This window comes from Strongylocentrotus purpuratus, unplaced genomic scaffold (genome assembly GCF_000002235.5).
Source record: "Strongylocentrotus purpuratus isolate Spur 01 unplaced genomic scaffold, Spur_5.0 spur5_scaffold_9, whole genome shotgun sequence".
Lineage (NCBI taxonomy): Eukaryota > Metazoa > Echinodermata > Echinoidea > Camarodonta > Strongylocentrotidae > Strongylocentrotus > Strongylocentrotus purpuratus.
The window spans coordinates 2,769,391-2,787,905 of NW_022145615.1; the positions used below are offsets into that span (position 1 = coordinate 2,769,391).

Genomic DNA, 18,515 nt, shown 5'->3' on the forward strand with positions numbered 1-18,515 from the left:
ATCCCAAAATGATGGATTGATATAATGCTTTCTCCTTTATTCCTACCGTATTTGGAGTGTAAATACATCTCTATTGACTTGGCGTTGAGTCAGGAAGCATTTTCCAGTCAGATTTCTCTGAATTCAAAATGTCAGCAGGATAAAGGAAGGGCTCTGGCAATGTGACTGTGGTTACTTTCATTCTCTAAAAGTGAGGCCTGATGGCTCAGTGGTACAGAGCAGTGGTCTCATAGCTGGGAGGTCCCTGGTTTTAAACCAAGTGTAGATGCGTTAGTACCCTTTGGTAAGAGATAAATCCTCCATTACCAAGTCCCTCACAGAGGATTTAAAGCGTGTAGCTACTTGTGCCCTCTATAAAGCCAACAATGCCTAAGCGGTACCCGTTTATCCCCCATGGTCCCCTTTTTCTTATGTTAATTGAGAGCTGATTCGATGTGATAACCCACCTGCCAGTGACCACGCAGGGAGGTCTAATCCCTCCTGGCCAAACTAGTGCAGAGAGGCTTTAAAGCCCCTGTTTGTTCACTTGTAAGCATGTATGCTTTCTTAGCAGTCGGGTAAAACAAACCAATCAACCAACCCAACGAACCAAACATAAGATGAGAATACCCATGTATGCTGTTGCAAAGTGGCTCATTCACTTGCATGACTTTCAATGACAAGGTTGGGGGTTCAAATCCCAGCATGGCACTGTCTTTTGGCAAGACATTGACAACTCAACGAAGCCTGTTCACACATGACTCAGTTAATTAACTGTTTAAAAAAAAAGCCGCAACAAAAAAGTATATTATTGAGGTAAAGTGTACTGCATTTCTGAATCTTAGAGGACATTTCAAGCATTTGTTGAATGCAAAGCTACACACGTATATTTTCAATTGTTGTAAATTTGTTCAATTGTCTTTCATTAAAACAGAAATGGTTATATTTTTACCAGCTTTGCTTTTCTTAGGCTGTTACTGCATCAAGAGTAAATGGGGCTTTAGAAAGGAGGGAGATGAAGAAGTGATTTGAAGATGAGGTACCACCTGTTCAGGCTCACCAAGCTGCTGAAACAATGTCAAACACTTACAGAATTGGGTAGATGGGATGGTGGTGAAAGTCGGGAAGGTGATGGAATTGGAAATAGGGATGAATGTAAGAGATGAATGAAAAAAAAGTTTGGTAGGCGTTTAAAAACTATCAGGAAAAAATCTGTTTTAAATTTGTTATCTTCTTAGATAATAAATGTAATCAGTCGAAAAAATAGACTAAGATTGAGGGTTATTATTCAGAGGGATCATTAATCTTGGACCCTTGGAATAATATACATGTAGCTCTGAATAATAGAGCTCTGAATGTAAGAGTTCATTAAAATGCTAGAGCAGGGAAGTAGCCACTTACTCATCATCAGTAATTTCAAGTACATGCAAATCATGGATTAACAACTAATGAATAATGAAGATGAATCACATGAACAAGCCTGCAAATTAGAGTGCCCTTGGATAATGAACATTTTGATAATTATATTCTCTAGGCCTACATGTAGGTCTCTACACTATCAGGCGCCCGGGACACAGTGGCATCCAAAATCTAAGTCCACCCCCCCCCCCCCCCAACATTTCAGATTTTTTTTTTACATATAGGGCTTAAAGATATAGATTGGTAGTGGTAAAATTGAGGATCAAGGGTTTCGGGTGCAAAATATCCATTCAATATTGTTTAAATATTGCCTTCAAAGGTTTAGATGGCAATACTTCATATCTGGTCAAATGTTCAATGTTGAAATGCATTTGTGATATCTATCCAGGTCAGATTGATATGATAATTTACAAAATATATCAATTAGTAGGCAGTTTCCCGGCAAAATATGTATCATCATGTATTAGTAAAAACATATTCTCTCAAATGATTGGTAATAAGAGCTTCCATTTCATTTTTTGACTGGGGGGGGGGGGCATTTCCAAAACTGGTCTATACTTTTAAGCATATAGACTCTAAAAAAAAGAGTTAACTCCAGCCCCGTACAGAAAAAGTGAGTGTACAGGTAAGGCCCTGAATTCTCTATCATCTGCAGCAGAATGAGGTACAATGTACATATAAAATAGTAGGCCTACTGCATAGCATGAAAAGATATTTCAAATGATAAATTTTCTCACGCCTGAGCGGGCTGGAAGTTGACACAACGGAATGATCATCCCGCTCAGCCTTTGGGTAAGTGAAGCATCAAATTACTCTGATGCTATTAACAGGTAGCTGACGTCCCTAACTGGCTTAACACAGAGGTCAAAGGTCGTTTAGATCTATTTCTGTCATCGATTGATCTTCTAATGAAACTGTCAATGCTTAGTTACAGTTGGTTTGTGCATACAGCACATGAGTTAATGTGATGCAATGTCAGCATTGCTCAATACTGCATATGATGTACATGTACAGTTTAGGAATACTATCAATTGACATTTACACAAGTTTGTCAAAATAAATGACAGATGCCAATCCTGAAACTGTGAAAGGGTATAAGAAATATACTATTCGGCCGCAATTTTTTGTTGTATTTCCTTTGTTTTTCTCGTCTCCTTTGGATTTAGGTTCCTTTTTAAGTTTTAATTTTGATATGTAAGAAAGTCTGTGATAAATCTATATCACAGCTTATCCTAAGGGGCACTGTCTCGGGGGGGGGGGGGGGGAACAAATAATGCCTAAACTCTAAAGGTCAAGCACGCAAATGTCAAGAAGTATAATAATAAGGAATCATTAATATGACCCAGTTCATTAAATATTTTACAATATGAAAAAATAAAAAAATAAATAATTGAAATTCATGTACATGTACATTTAACATGAGTTATATACATGTACAATAGGAAACAAAAAGACACAATTCTAACTTAAGACTGTTTTCCATAATAATTCAGTAATGGGGAGGATGGGGTCACTTAGGTATTTGATGGGGCAAGTGTATTGTATTCATAGACTTATTTTCATTGGAAAAATAATGTTCCCCCCTCCCCCGTTTACAAATTTGAGGTAGGTTTTGTCAATCTATGATAATCTACAGTTTCAGTTCATTCATAGAAAATTCCATTTATAAAATTATTTTTCTAATAACCTCTCTGTTTTTCTCCTGCTTGCTATCAAAGCTGTAGCCTGGAATCCACTGTAAGCTGTACGTGTACACTTTCCACTTTTATTCATTTCAAATAATCATCCAACCATTAAAAGTTTTTAGACACTTTAGAAAGTTGACTTATAAATGTAAACAGATATTTACCAAACTACGAGAAATGAAAGTAAATACGTGACTACTTTTGCACACTGAATTCCGCATCGTACACAAGAGACCCGTGGGCGGCACTTGACATTACTCTAAAACATGTGGAATGCCCTTGGAAATGAAAGATTATGAATGAATGCTCTTTGAACGGGGGAGGTACTGGTAGTGTACTCCAAATCATATGGAATGTCGTGAGAAAGATTAAAATCCAACTAATGTTTGTGAATTGTGAGACAATATTTGAAGATGTGTGGGCGATTCCATAAACCTCCTCACTACATGTACTGAGTGACCACATGTGCCTACCACCCATAGGAAAGTGAAAAGTATGCCGCAGACCTGCCGCAGACCTGCCGCAGATCTGCCGCAGACCTGCCGCAGACTTTTAGTCTGCGGCAAAGAGTATGCCGAAGTATGCGGCAGAAAGAAATTTTGCTGCAGACTTGCCGCATACCAGTATGCCACAGGAACAGTCTGCGGCAGATCTGCGGCAGGATGAAATTTTGCTCCAGACTTGCCGCATACTAGTATGCCACAGGAACAGTCTGCGGCAGATCTGCGGCAGGATGAAATTTTGCTCCAGACTTGCCGCATACTAGTATGCCACAGGAACAGTCTGCGGCAGATCTGCGGCAGGGCGAAACTTTGCTCCAGACTTGCCGCATACCAGTACGCCACAGGAACAGTCTGCGGCAGGTCTGCCACAGGAAATCCCATTAAAGTCTAATAGGGCCAATTGAAACCAATCATCTCATGCATATTCATTATTACTTTACACGTGTGACAGAAAAATACATTTATCATGATTTGTTAAGCAAATTAAGACAATGCACATCAGTTTTGTGATTTCTATTTTCCTTTTGCCATTATTAACCAATAGATTATTTTGTCTGATCATGTTACAATTACATTCACGTTTAAGCAATAGATATATTGATTACTAACCAAGAAACTATGATTACTAACCAAGAAACAATATACATATTTAGTATATATATGTGTACGAGCCTGTGTCACTTTAAATGTTACTCTTGAATACACTTCAAATGATCAATGTGATGAAGTTAATACAATTGAGAATAGAATATACCTAATTGGTAATATCGACATATATTGGTATTACCTAATTGGTAATATCGATATTGCCAATATTGATTTTGAAGTATCAATCAGTTTATCACTGGTTCTTCTACATGCATACTTTATTGCCACGTACTGGATATGAAAGAGTATGCGGCAGGTCTGCAGCAGGTCTATATGAGATATGAATATTCATGACGAAGAGTCTGCGGCAGACCTGCCGCAGACTCTTCATCATACTGAAAGAGTATGCGGCAAGTCTGCGGCAAGTCTGCGGCAGACCTGCCACAGACTCTTCATCATACTGAAAGAGTATGCGGCAAGTCTGCGGCAAGTCTGCAGCAGACCTGCCGCAGACTCTTCATCATACTGAAAGAGTATGCGGCAAGTCTGCGGCAAGTCTGCGGCAAGTCTGCGGCAAAACTAATTTGCATGTGAAAAAGATGACTGTCTGCGGCAGGTCTGCTGCAGATCTGCGGCAAGTCTGCCGCAGGAGTATGCGGCAGGCTCATTTCTTTCCTATGGGCATGTACGCTACACACACACACACAATGTAGGTGTATTGGAGATTCTTTAAGCACATGGCAATATTAGCTAAAGTATTCATTCAAAGTATACATTTTCTTTCTTCTAAAACTTCATTTTGAAAAGAAAACTGCATTGGATGATCAATAATGTGGCTCTAATTGTATTAAAAATTGCATATCAGTAGCAAATCTTATTGTGTAAAATATATTTTGTTACGAAGAGAGAAAAAAAAAGTCAATTAATTGTGCAATCATGTACACTGTAGGTCATAGAATATTTTACAGAAAATGAGAAAAATAAAACAAATATCCTTCATACTATAATGCTTCTATGTGACATAAATACTTAAAAGCGTTTACATTTTAAGCATACAATGCCATAAAAAAAATGTCAAACTTAAGGAATTCTAATTCGTTGACCCCCTTAAATTTAAACCACAGCTTATTTGTCGCTTTAAAACTACATATTCAAGTGGGTGGATACAAAATGCATACCAAAGATCTTACAAGTAAATGCTCCCAACCCCTTTTCTTCTCGTTCTCTAAGAAATCTCCCACTCAAAAAATCTGTTTAGATTCAGTTCTGATCTCTTTGTTAGTTAATGGAAAATCTAACTAAAATGAGACACGCATCTACCAGCATATATGTACAGACCTGCAGAGTCACAAGTACAACGTATAAAGGTATAGATTGTCCGTGGGCAGATAAGTAGAATTGAGAGGTTTACTATTACATCAAGTATGGGTGGATTCAAATTTTTCGTTTTTAATGACCTGTATTACAGATCTGCGTTTGAATATTGATATAAATGATGTCATCGATTACACCTACATATACCATTCTTTTGCAACGAAGATGATGACAAACACAAGTATGTGTATTGCTCACACTCCGTCAGAAGACATTAGAGATATATGTAGCATTTACATGATAATAACAAACACTATATTTCAAATCTTTCTAGTGGATTTGGTGTATCTGATAATTCTATCTGAATTACAATAAAAGGAATGTTCTTATAATCATTGTTTATGGGCATTCATGGCAGTGTGATTTCAACTGGTATATATTCAATGCCTATTTGAAGTTAATGATGTAAAACTTTTAGAAAGCAATTCCTACTGTAGACTTCAAAGATAACATGCCGACGTACATGTACATATATGAGTACAAATGCATGTGTGACAATAAAATGAAAAGGAATGAAAGAGGGAGTAAGAGTGGGAGTGAGATAAGGGGTAAGAGAGGAAGATAGAGATAAAAAGAGAGAGAGAGAGAGAGAGAGAGAGAGAGAGAGAGAGAAGGGAATGAGAATAGAGAGATGAGATAGGTAAAGGAAGAGGAGAAAGAGAAAGAGAAGCAGGGAACAAAACAAGGTGAAAAAAAAAGAAAAAAGTATGTATCAATTATCAATTATGTACTTGTCCACCATGAGAAACATGCGCTTTTTTAGAATAGAAGGCAAAGAAGGAGGAAGAGGTGAAGAAGGAAGAAACAAAGAAATAAAGGAAGACAAACAAAATAGTGAAGAAGAAAAATAGAGGGGAAAAGAAAAGAAGAAGAAGTAAAAAGGGGAGAAGAAGGAGGAGCAGGACAGAAAAAAGAGGAGAAGGAGGAGAAGAATGACAGACAAAAGGATGATGAGGGAAATCTGCTACAGTTACAAAGTAGGGCCTACATGTATGTACCTGTATTTTAAAGAAAAACCTTCAAGTGTCAGGAATACTGATGTAATTTCTTGATCAGTATAACAAACTTGTTTAAATGACACTTCACTTAATGAAAAAACAGTTTTACTTTTTCAGAGAAAAAATGAAACGGAGAAGGTCATTTCCAGGTCACGTACTAGCACATCTTTCACAACTTCCAATTCATTCCAAGACTGTCTTTAGCCATGATTTTCTTAAGAAGTGTGAAATCAAGCCCTGCACTATTCTGATTTTCTTCTTTTGGAAAACACAAACCCTCCCTCACACTGCTACAATATCTGTCGGTTATGCCCCCCCCCCCCCCCCCACCTTTCGATTGCATTTACAGCCCCGCATGTAGAGTATTGTGGGTGCAGAAATAACAGCAACAAACAAACAAACACAAAATGAGTAAAATTTTCCACCTCATTTGTTTTTATAGGCCGGACAATGTAAGTACTGATCACTATGGCAACAAATGCATTTCACACGCAATTGTTACTGAATGGTTGAGGTTTTTTTTTTCTTCAGTTCTCTACATTTTCTAAAAAATTATTGTCAAACTGTTAATTGAAGAGAAGAATAGTGTGCTCGGTAAATAAATTCCTCCTTGGTTTTCAAGTTAAATAGTTATAATGGCTGTACATCCACTTACCGGAAAAGAGAAATCACCAATAATTTTACTCTCTGCCCTAATCCACAAACACACACACACACAGAGCTTATGGCTAGAATTCAGATAACAATCAGAAGATTAAATGTAAAAAAACAATTGTTTATTCAGCTTAATTTCATTCACTTCCATAATAACAGTGGTATATTAAAGAGGTCCATCATTTGGAAATCTACCAACAAATGAAAACCAAATGGAAACTGGCTTTCAACGATTACTTTTTGAATGTTTAATTCCAGATATTCATTTTCTAGACTCGAAAAATGTATGTTGTATGTAATTCATATTGAATTTGGCCGTTATATCTGTTGTTTTGAGAATATTTAGCTCCCTCTGCAACAATATGAAAACAGCACTAGATTTCTAATTCTTACAGAAGAAGTTTTAGAACCTATGACTTTAAAAACACACACACAATATCTGAAGGATATAACATTTGCTATGTTTCGTGAAGTTTGCACAAGCCTGCAAAAGGGAGTTACTGCCTTTTTAATGACCTCTTACACTTAACATCAAACAATATAACAAATACTAGACTCACCTCTGTGCATTATGTCATGCACATCTCTTAAATAAATGAGCCCCCTCAAAACCTAGACAAATTGGGAAAGAAAGGGGGGAAAAAAAGGAAAATTGACAAATATTGAAATAAATTCTTGATTGTTAATGCTTATATCAAAATTATCAATGTTCATTTCATCAATCAATCTGCAATCTGTATTTCCACTGATATAAAGTACCATGAGGAATGGGAGAGTTGTCATGACTAACGTTACAATCCACTGACCAAATTGCCCAATTCAGATTATCATAGATTTAATGATCTCTTATTTCAAGCATTAATAAGTCCCTGATTATTGGTTCGATTCATTTCAAACTTTTGCCTATATTCTGATTTTCTTATTTTTTCTGCTTCAATACAAATTATTACCAGGGTTGGATTACCAGAGCTGCCAACCTTGTGCGACCAAAAAAAGGAATCATGATGGCAAAAAAAAAAAGGAATTTCAAGCAAAAAAAAGGAATTCATGAAAACGAAACTTACAACCACGCGCGACACAATTCCAATGCAGAAATGTTCATTCATCATGCTGTTTTTTCCATACAAGCAGGTAATTTTTTTGGTGGTTGATTTGATTTGATTTGATTTGATTTTATTTATTCATCATCAATAACATCAGTGATTAAACATTTGAATACATTGTGAATGGTACATGTTCATAAATGAATATTATAGATCATATTAAAGAAAAACCTAACAAAGTATTGATATGCTAGACATATGTCTTTTCTCATAGAATATAGAAGGTGATGAAAAGGAGCCAAATAATAGCACATGTGCTAGTCGAGTCTGGCCCCTGTTCTTAGCACACACTTGGCAAAAATAAATATATCATTATCAAAAAATAAAACTTGACAGTAGAAGTATACATGTTGAGTAATACCGTAGCACAATTTCTACACTCCAAATATAATTATGAAGAGGATATACCAGGTTAAAAAGTCATAGATACATGTATCTACAGATTATTTATACAAAAAATTGCATTTTTTTGACAAAAAAAAACAACAAAAATGTAATATGGAGATTATTTACAATAATATACATGTGTACTTGCATAATTCAATCACTTATTCATCAAGTAATCGTTGAGATGTTTACGAAAAGTGTTTCTAGACCCTTTGTTTTTGATTTCATCGGGAAGTTCATTCCATAATCGGGTTCCTACACAAGTTACTGAAAATTTGCCTTGTGTTGTTTTATACAGTGGTATACGTAGATGGCCCTTTTCTCTTTTTCTTGTATTGTATCTATGCTCAATTTTATCACAATAATCCTCGGCATTTCATTTTTTTTGAGAATATTTTTCTCTTCAAGTATGTTTTAAAATTAGTTTTTTATTGAAGTTGTGATCAAATCACCAATTTAGGGCAGTTGTTTGACGTGCGGTATGTAAAAAAAAAAAAAAAAATAAATAAATAAATAAAAAAACATTTTATGAAGAAAAAACGTAAATTTGGAAGAAAAAACGTAAATTTGGAGGAAAAAACGGGAGTAATTCCGGCAAAAACGGAATGGTTGGCAGCTCTAGATTACCATTTAACCATAAGATTGCTTGTGCTTTACAAGGTTATAATAAGTACAAGTACATGTAAAACTTGAGTTTCTAAAACAAGTGTATGATCTGCACGGTCCTTAGTTACAGTACAAGATACTTGTACTGTCATGATAATTGACTATCATGTAGGAACCCTCTGCACTATTTATATTCAGAGTAGGGGAATCCCCCTGTGTAGTTGCCCACCTACACTTCCCCCACCAGTAACATTGAGAGCAGAGACCACAAGGTCACAGTCAAAAAGTTCACTTTTCACCTCCCAGGCACAGGTGATGCTAATTATTTAATAATAATAATAATAAAATTCACATAAGTTTAATCATCTTGTTTTGGAGGTACATGGATGTAGCAAACTTATTATGAAATAAGATAGACAGAGATGTAGGAAATTTAGACTTACTGCAACTGTGACCTTGCCAAGGATATTTTCTGGTATTCTTCCCTTGGGTGCTGACTTCATGACTTGATCTAAAGAACCGCCATCCTGTCAAAGAAACAAAAATAATTAATAATTATATTAAATACTTCACCAATTCTTTTGTGTCACCAACATTTTGAACAATTATCAGAAGTGAACTTTCAAGTTTTCGATTTTTACCTCAGCTTCATTGCCTATTATTAAATAGGGCTTAAAATATATACAACTGTTTCTGGAAAAAAATACCCATAGCAAAATGACCTGACCTACAAAATCTTAGCTACAGCAATATATGGTTCATGTATTACAGTGTACAATAAATTTTGGTGTGGATATATTGTTGGTTTTGTGCTGGTCTCAACAAAACCTGGGTTATGATATTAGGGTTCAGTGACTTCAGTCAGACTGTCGCTTTGCATAAATTTGCTTGTGATTTATGCAATTCCTGGCGATTTCTGACTAAAGCTTCATTCACACAAAAGCAGGGTTCTCTACATGTATGCAGTATGCACATTAGCTCTGTAGTGTATTTTGGTTGCTAGCCAGGTCTTGCCTAGCTAGACCATAACTTTGAGTGGTCAGTGTTATGAGGTGGACTGCACAAAATTCATACAAAACAAATGGCAACATTTTTATAGTTGCTGTACTAAGGGCTGGAAAGGCATTACGTTGCAAATGAGGATCTCAATATCCTTGCCCCCAGGCAACTGCCAATTTCGAGCTGATTAGTAAAGACTAGTGCTATAGTCAAACGTTTAACTGTCCGGTATCCGACCGCCCATGGCGGATTCCATTTTCAATTGGACGGTTCGTTTTCCTGTTTTGTTTTTTTTTAAATTTAATTTTTAATTTTTTTTTTTTTTTTTTTTTTAAAGTTTCAATTTATATATGCCCCTCCACCTGGTACTATCCCTGGCAATGTCTACCAGCTCAGTAATCTATGTGTTGACTCACCACTCCGAAACTAGAACAACACTCCGATTTGTCTGTCATCTTGGTTTGAAAGTAATCTTTGTAATAGATCTCAATATGTAGTTTATAATAATAATTCATCCAACTTTTACACACGGCGTACCACAAGGTTCTATCCTAGGTCTTCTAATGTTTTTAAATTACATTAATGATCTTACACGTTCTTCTAAATGTTCTTTTAAATGAATATTCTTCCCGCGTGGGTTTTTTTCACAGTCGGTCAAAAAAACAACTAAAAAAAATAAATAAAATCGTTTAACCAAAAACCGTCCGGTTTTGACTGGCGGTTAAACGGAATTGGAGATATCCGTGATGTTACAGCACTAGTAAAGGCTGTTTACACATTCAACACACACAATAAGCAAACTCTCAAATCGCGGCACACGATAAAACAAGCTAAATTTGACTTTACCGTAAGAAAAATGAATAAAAATAAAACAAAAATTGGTCTTTCAGAATTGTTGAAAAAATTCTGAATATTCTGTATAATTCAGAAGGGTTGGCAGGTATGGCAATTATGTAAACACTGCCCTTCAGCGCTACATGTACATTTGTAGCCTGAGGGCCCATTTGAATTGTGAATAGATACATATCTATTCATGTAATTCTGAATCTTTCTGCCCTATTTCATTGCTTTCTATATCAAGCATACTGGACGTTAAATATTTCAGTTTTGTTGGTTTTTAGGAGAGGAATAATTTTTCTTTAAAAATGCACCGGTTTAAGATGATAATCATAACTACAGTACATGTACATGTATTAACATTGACATTTTGCTTTGAATGTTCTCACAAAGCATTATAATCTGTGCTTACTCTGCATACATTTAATTATTTATTCTCCAGTAATTTATGGCATAAAGAACGAACTTTTGAGGCTAAGAGCATTAACAATTGAGCTTTATTTATTTGCTTAAATGTATTTTTGTACACACCTGTACTTATATCTATAACTTTTCATGATGATGAATGATAGATGATCACAGAGTATCAACTCTTTTCTCAATAGCATTTTTTATGTTATCATGATTTTAAGAATAAGAGACAGGAAAAACAGTGGATTGCGATAAACTGTTTTCACAGCAAAATATTACTTAAAATATACCTTTGCATAACATAAACAATGTGCATTAGATGTATATTGTAGGCCCATATACAATCTACATACATGCACAAACCAATGGAATTGAGCAATGCTAGTACTTTTGTACATGTTTATATATTGAGGTATAACAATGTACAATACAAGTGATTGGCATGCATATTAGGTAGGCTTATAAATATCCCTGGATCAATGAGAAAACTTATTCAATATAAACAATCAAAAAGTACACACACTGTGCAGAGCCATACATGTATACAGGTACATGTATTATTACAGGGTACTGTTACAGTGTACTGCTGTATGATGATGCATCTGTGTATGGTCTCTGTATAAACCCTGGCCTGGGAGTTGAGAGCAGGGTTATGGACACATCCAGGGCCTTTCAGTGGATGACAGGGCAGTCAATGTAGGAAGCAAGCACAGGCTGTATTATTATTATAGGCTGACTGACTGTATATTGGGACCTCCATAATAAAATCCATCATAATCTGACAGCTTAATTCACTAATTCAAACAGCTTTCCCGTACTTCCACTATGATCTTATACAAAGTACACAGGTCTACATGTATACATGTACATCCACAGTTATTTCACAGCTTCATTTGGCCGTTGTTCCCTATAATCATGTACAGTGTACATTCTCGCCCTTCTGTATTGTATAAAACACAATGAGAAAGAATGCCATTGTTCTATCTCAAGCAGCCTCTACCTCATAAATATGAAGTGTCATGGCCTAGTGCAGCTAGGGCTTCTGAAAGTCCAGACCATGGTCCGCATCTGGACCGTCGGAGCGGCTCTGCCTTTTTTGTTTAATCTTTACTATTCCCCTTGGATCAGATATAGACCTAAAACAATCATCATTTTCTTAATTCCTACAAGTGCATCACTGTAAAATTTAGGAGTATATTGTGTCTGAAACAAAATTAAATAATGTTAGAGTTGCTTCTGGCTTTTCAACAATAAATAATACATTGTTCTACTGCATTTGAAGTATACAAATAACCCTAAGAATTTTCGAGCAAATGGCATCCAATGTTTTGGACCTTTTAGCTTTCATGGAAATCATATCTGGACAATCGAGGACAAAGTTTGAGAAGCCCCGGTCTAATGGTTCATTCAGCTCTACTCCCAGTCTAAGGGTTGAGGGTTCAAATTCCAGCTTGGCGCTAGCATCCTATGGCAAAAATGGCAAGACATTAATGCACATTTGCCACTCTTAATCCACTAAGGTGTAAATGGGAACTGGATATGCTAGAGCGCTACATACTTGGCCGCTCCTCAAGGGCGATAATATTGGAGCACAAGGAGTGCCACAGCGTGTACTACATTGTATAGAAAACCACTATTAAGCTATGATCATGAGATCTATGCTACATGTATGTCCCAATAATTAGGCTTGGGAGCGAGAGCCGAGTACCCGACTCTAACCGATTCTGAAATCCAGAACCGAGGAGTCGACTCCAATCTCTAGAGAGTCGATTACTCGAGCACGTCGGTTCTGAGAAAAGGAGACTCGGTTCCAAGATAAGAACCGAGTCTTTGGCGCTGGAGTCGACTCCACAGCACCAAAATTCAAAGAGATACTTTGCAAAAGTGAACGAAGGAACATTGCCCGAACGAACTGGTGTCGATTCCACAGCACAGAGAATGAACAAAATCAGCTCTGTCAAAACAGAATGCATGCGAGCGATGGGCGCACTAGCAGCATGCTGTTTTGATACACACATTTGTGTGTGTACCTCCTTCGTAGTACTGTGCATCAGAGTGAGATGTGTGTGCTATGCATGTCTGTAACTGCCCCCCCCCCCCCCCCCAGCTGAACGTTTGACCTTTGGTAAATTGCGCAAGAGTCTTGGAACAATGTCCCCATTTTCTCTCCTCTTGGAGCGTGTGATCAAGGGTTTGATTCATGTTTTCTCTCGTGCGCAAACTGATTTATGTGACTTTGTGTTTGCTCTCTCTCTCTCTCTCTCTATCCCTAGTCTCCCCTTCCCCTAGACATCAGACGTTTAGTTTTCTTCCTCAAATAAACTAAATCACACAACTCACAATTTCCTCCTCCTTTCTCTCCCTTGAATTCTCCTCATCAAGTTTTTATTCTTCTTAAAAATAAGTTTGACAGGTCTACAATTTACATGTACATTCCCCCACCCCCTATATCTTGCTTCCTTCAGTTACTTTGTTTTCCTTACAAGAATAAATGTGGCAGGTCAACATCTCCCCTTCTCCCTTTCTCTCCCCCTCTAGCATCCCCTTCTGTTATTATTTTTGTCTCAAGAATAAGTTTTGCAGATCTCCATCTCTCTGTCTTGTGTTCTTTTTGCGGGTATTTAAACAAATAAGAATAATTCAGGCAAGTCAAGTGTCCCCTCTCGCTGTGGCATTAGCACAATCTCTAATAGTGGCTGAAAATGCAGACTAGTTATTCTGAAACCAAGATCTAGCGCTGTTATCTGTTGTTTAGAAAGCACGTGGTTAGTAGTAACCATGGGAATGGAGTGCCACGAGCTAGGGCTGGGGTCATTAAAGTTTTTGGGTGGCATTGGGCGGGCGGGAGGCCATGCGAGCATGAGTTATTTACACTTAGCTCTCAGATAAAGGTTGGTCCCTGGGAGGAGAGCCAGCGGACCAGGCATGTTTCGGATACATTCCATTTATTTTAGGCAGGGAATCAGAATCTTTAGTTTTACATAATGGATTGTTTACCGTAATATTGGAAATAATTGTTCTGCATTTCTTACATTTGAGCAGTGTAAGTACGAGTTGATTATTCCATCATTCTATGTTGAAGTTTAGAATTTAAATTAGACCTAACATGTTTTTGTTTATTTACATTGTTGCCAAGTTGCCATGAGCTATTAAATAATTAATTACTTTATTAGCAGTGGTCATGTTTTTTTCTCGATTTGATCGAAAGTAGTAAAATAAATCATTTCATAACTGTTTATGAAGGTCTGCACTTTGATCTTCTATATATATTGTTTGCATGTAATTGTAGAGATATCATGAGACGAAACAGATATAAACAAAACATCAATTTACACACACAAGTCACACATACATTCATACTTTTGATACTCATTTTTAAAAGTAAAGTTTTCCAAAAAAATATCTCAGAAAATCATCTGTTGCTATCGGTGCCACTGCTGAGTGGAGCCGATATGCACAGTACATAACATACAGTGTGTAAACACCTCCCTGGTGTGTGTGTGTGTGTGGCCTTTACAGCATTGTGGCTTCAATTACATGTACTGTATATGGCAGCCAGCGGGAGTCGATTCCACTTGGAACCGAGGCCGAGAGTGGGAACCGGAGTCGGTTCTCATCAACAAGGGAACCGCCCAAGCCTACCAATAATGTAATAATAATAATAGGCATTTCTATAGCACCGTCTATCTAGAAATTCTATTCCGATGCACACTAATTATTACCCTGGCTTTAGCCTAGCTGCCATTACAGCACTCTAGCATTTCAAGGAACTAATTGATCTTGCCAGGTACCCATTTATCTCACCTGGGTCGAGTGAGATATTTTAGCAATGTTGATTTACATGTATACTATAAGATTATTTCGGACAATATATCAATTTTCATTAATTGAACAATTCAAGGGAATTGTACCGGTAGACGTAGTAATGAATAGTGCAGGTATGTACACGTATGTAAAGCAAATTGACTACTGGCCATGTATCTTTTATTCAACTAATGACAAAATTAGTTTTGTTTTATCATGTACTCATGATGTCTATCAGTATCACATCTTGAGTTCATGCACAGTTAAATTATTTCATTTGGAATTCATTAACTTCTTTTTTTTCTGAAGGAGAGTGTATAACGTATTTACACTGCACGCAAAAACCTCTGGGTTTATATCACATTCCTGAGTTTCATCAGAAGTTGATGCAAAAACAGAATTAAAAAAACAAAAAACCTTTGGATACATTTTTTTAAAGCCCCACTGCACTACTTATAGCTTACTTGCGCCCTCTATATAACAAACAATGCCTGATCGGAAACCATTTGTCCCCCATGATCCTCTTTTTCTTATGTTAATTGAGAGCTGATTTGATGAGATAACCACCTGTCCAGTGACCTTGCAGGGTGGTCTAACCCTCCTGAACACTAGGTACAGATGAGCTTTAATTCCACTGGTTTTAGCATTCGAAATGCTCACTCTCAAAACACCAGTGAATTATTCAGGTCTTTGCCAATGTGCTCTCCTCGCTTCACCTCTGTTCAAGGAGCGGCCACGGGTCGCATGTTTGTCCTACTCTAGCTCCCCCAAGACATGAATATTTCGATGGCAAGCAAGCAAGCACCAATGTTTACAAGCTCTGCTTATCCAGTAGTGGAAATGGGTGTAGGGTTTAAAGCCCATCTGTACTAGTTTACAGGAGGGATTAGACCACCTGCAAGGTTACTGACATGTGGTTATCTCATCGAATCAGCTCTCAATTAACATACATGTACATGTAAGAAAAAGAGGATCAAGGGGGACCATTGGTCACCGATTAGGCATTGTTTGCAATATAGAGGGCGCAAGTAGCTACAGTGTGAGTGTATAAGTAGTGCAGTGGGGCTTTTAAGTTCATCCATTCTGTGCTAAGGGTAGCAAATTCCACCCAAACAATATGTTTAGATACCTTTACAGCTCAGTTCATTCCTATGGAAGCTGGATTATTCTCAGATTATGACACAAACACTTGAAGTCGATTACATGTACATACACTCCTGAATGTTAATTCTTGACAAATGCTCACGAATGTGGTATTAAACACAGAAGGGGTTCAGGGGAAAAAATACACGGGGGCTCGGTGCGAATTAGCCCCCGAAATGCCCAAAAGAGCCCCCAAAATACATAAAAAAGCCCCAAAAAAATTTGCATAGAGTTCAATGCAAAACAAATTAAAGAGTGTTATTTTCATGCAAGCATTCTTGAAAAGCACATGTACATGTAGCACCCAAAAATGTTTATTTATTAAACTTGTTTATTTATTTATTTTTTACAATGCTACAATATCATCGGTACAAGGAAATAAGATGCATGAAGTAGAAAGTCTTCTTACCATGTTTTCCATGCAGATACAAATCTCTCCATCGCTGTAATACGCTCCAAAGAAACCCACGATGTATGGTGAATTGCACTCATGAAGCACTTTCAGTTCTCGGATGATCTGATTTCTGATGGCTGGTTTGATTTCAAGTTTAATGAGCTGTGGATACATGGTTGAAATATCAGCATTAGTTCTCTGAATTGTGACAAATTCTAATAAACGAACAAATGGCATATATAGGCAAGAAACTACAACCATGCTTCTTTTGGAATATACACGGTATTATGCATCTTATATTAAAGATAATTTCTGGCGATGAAATGTGAAAACGCATTTAGCGAAAAAGGGCACTCGACCTACATTGTACACTGCTGTTTTTAGACCATGCATACATATGGGGGGGGGGGGTGGGGGGGGGGGGTAGTAAAGAATACAAGCACCCATCTCCCTTTAAGGATGGTCACGTCTCGTCGACCATGATACATATACATGTATAGATGAACTTAAACTACCGTACTTGAAATCAACCTACGAGTACATGTATGTAGGAAAGAAATTGTATCCAGGAATTTTTTCTCTCAAAAGAAATAGGGAGGACCTTTGGATCAGATGGCTAATCAATGGCTAAGGGTACTTCTGATAGAGAAGCTAAACAGCCAGTCATGTGAATCATGATAATTTTGAAAGGGGGGGGGGGGTGCACTCACAAGAGTTGCCTTACTGTATGTATTTCAGAACTAAATAAAGGAGAGCTGAATCTTGAGGTGGAGATAATAAAGGCATATGAGGGGGGGGGGGGGAGGGGGGCTTTCAGAGCCAATCCCTTTCAAAATCTTGGGGGGGGGGGAATTAGAATCATGGAGAAAGGAAATAGAAGTGATTTGAGCCAGAGGGGGCTTTTGGGCCCCAGTGTTCTGCCACAAGTTCTCTTCCAAAATCTAGGGGCATCTTGCCAAACGACTCTATATCATTTGAGCATATATGCTTACCTTTCTTGCCATAACCATACCGCTCATCTTATGTTTCACTTTAGTGACCACGCCTCCATTCCCTGCTCCTAATTCCTTAAGCACTTCAAAGTCATCATTGCAGAATTCTCCAATTTCCATGATCTTCCTCTTGTCCACCATAAATTCTTCAAGACGTTTCCTTTGGGGTTCATCAAGATCTAGATTGTCCAGTTTCTTTGTCAGTGCATCCACTTTAATTCCAGAGGTGCTTTTCCTGGTCAGTGTAAAAGAGGAGGGGAGGGGGGCAGCATCAATGGAAAGAAAAAGAACAACATCGTGTCAAAAATTCTATTTTTACATTATGTCTTTTTAAATTGTTGCTATTATTGATATAAGGGTGTTAACTTTCTAAGGAATTAACATGATATTTTCTTTAGTAATGTCAGTAATGTTTGATCTTCTTGGTAATTTAAGTAATGTCAATTCCATTTAATAGTAATATTGATTTTCTTGAAGTAATCTTGATTTGTGTACAGCGCTTTGAAACTTTTATGTCACAAGCGCTATATACATATTTTGTATCATTACTATTATTATTATTATTATAAAAAGATAACTGTCAAGTCATTCATTACACATGCTGATCACTTCTTGTTTGGAAAAAGTCGTTGCAATCAA

The 18,515-nt window shown here is 37.1% G+C and overlaps 1 protein-coding gene across 2 annotated transcripts in view; it reads right to left on the reverse strand.

The window, feature by feature from the left end:
* The window catches only part of LOC576066 (dual specificity mitogen-activated protein kinase kinase 1), a 36,468-nt gene that overhangs the window by 15,951 nt on the left and 2,002 nt on the right, over positions 1-18,515 (reverse strand). For both annotated transcript variants that reach the window (XM_011679148.2, XM_776412.5), the window contains exons 2-5: positions 17,877-18,111; positions 16,900-17,046; positions 9,740-9,823; positions 7,761-7,812 (exon numbers count right to left, since the gene is read on the reverse strand). In XM_011679148.2, the coding sequence (XP_011677450.1) occupies positions 7,761-7,812; positions 9,740-9,823; positions 16,900-17,046; positions 17,877-18,111 (518 nt within the window). The remainder of the gene's footprint in view (positions 1-7,760; positions 7,813-9,739; positions 9,824-16,899; positions 17,047-17,876; positions 18,112-18,515) is intronic.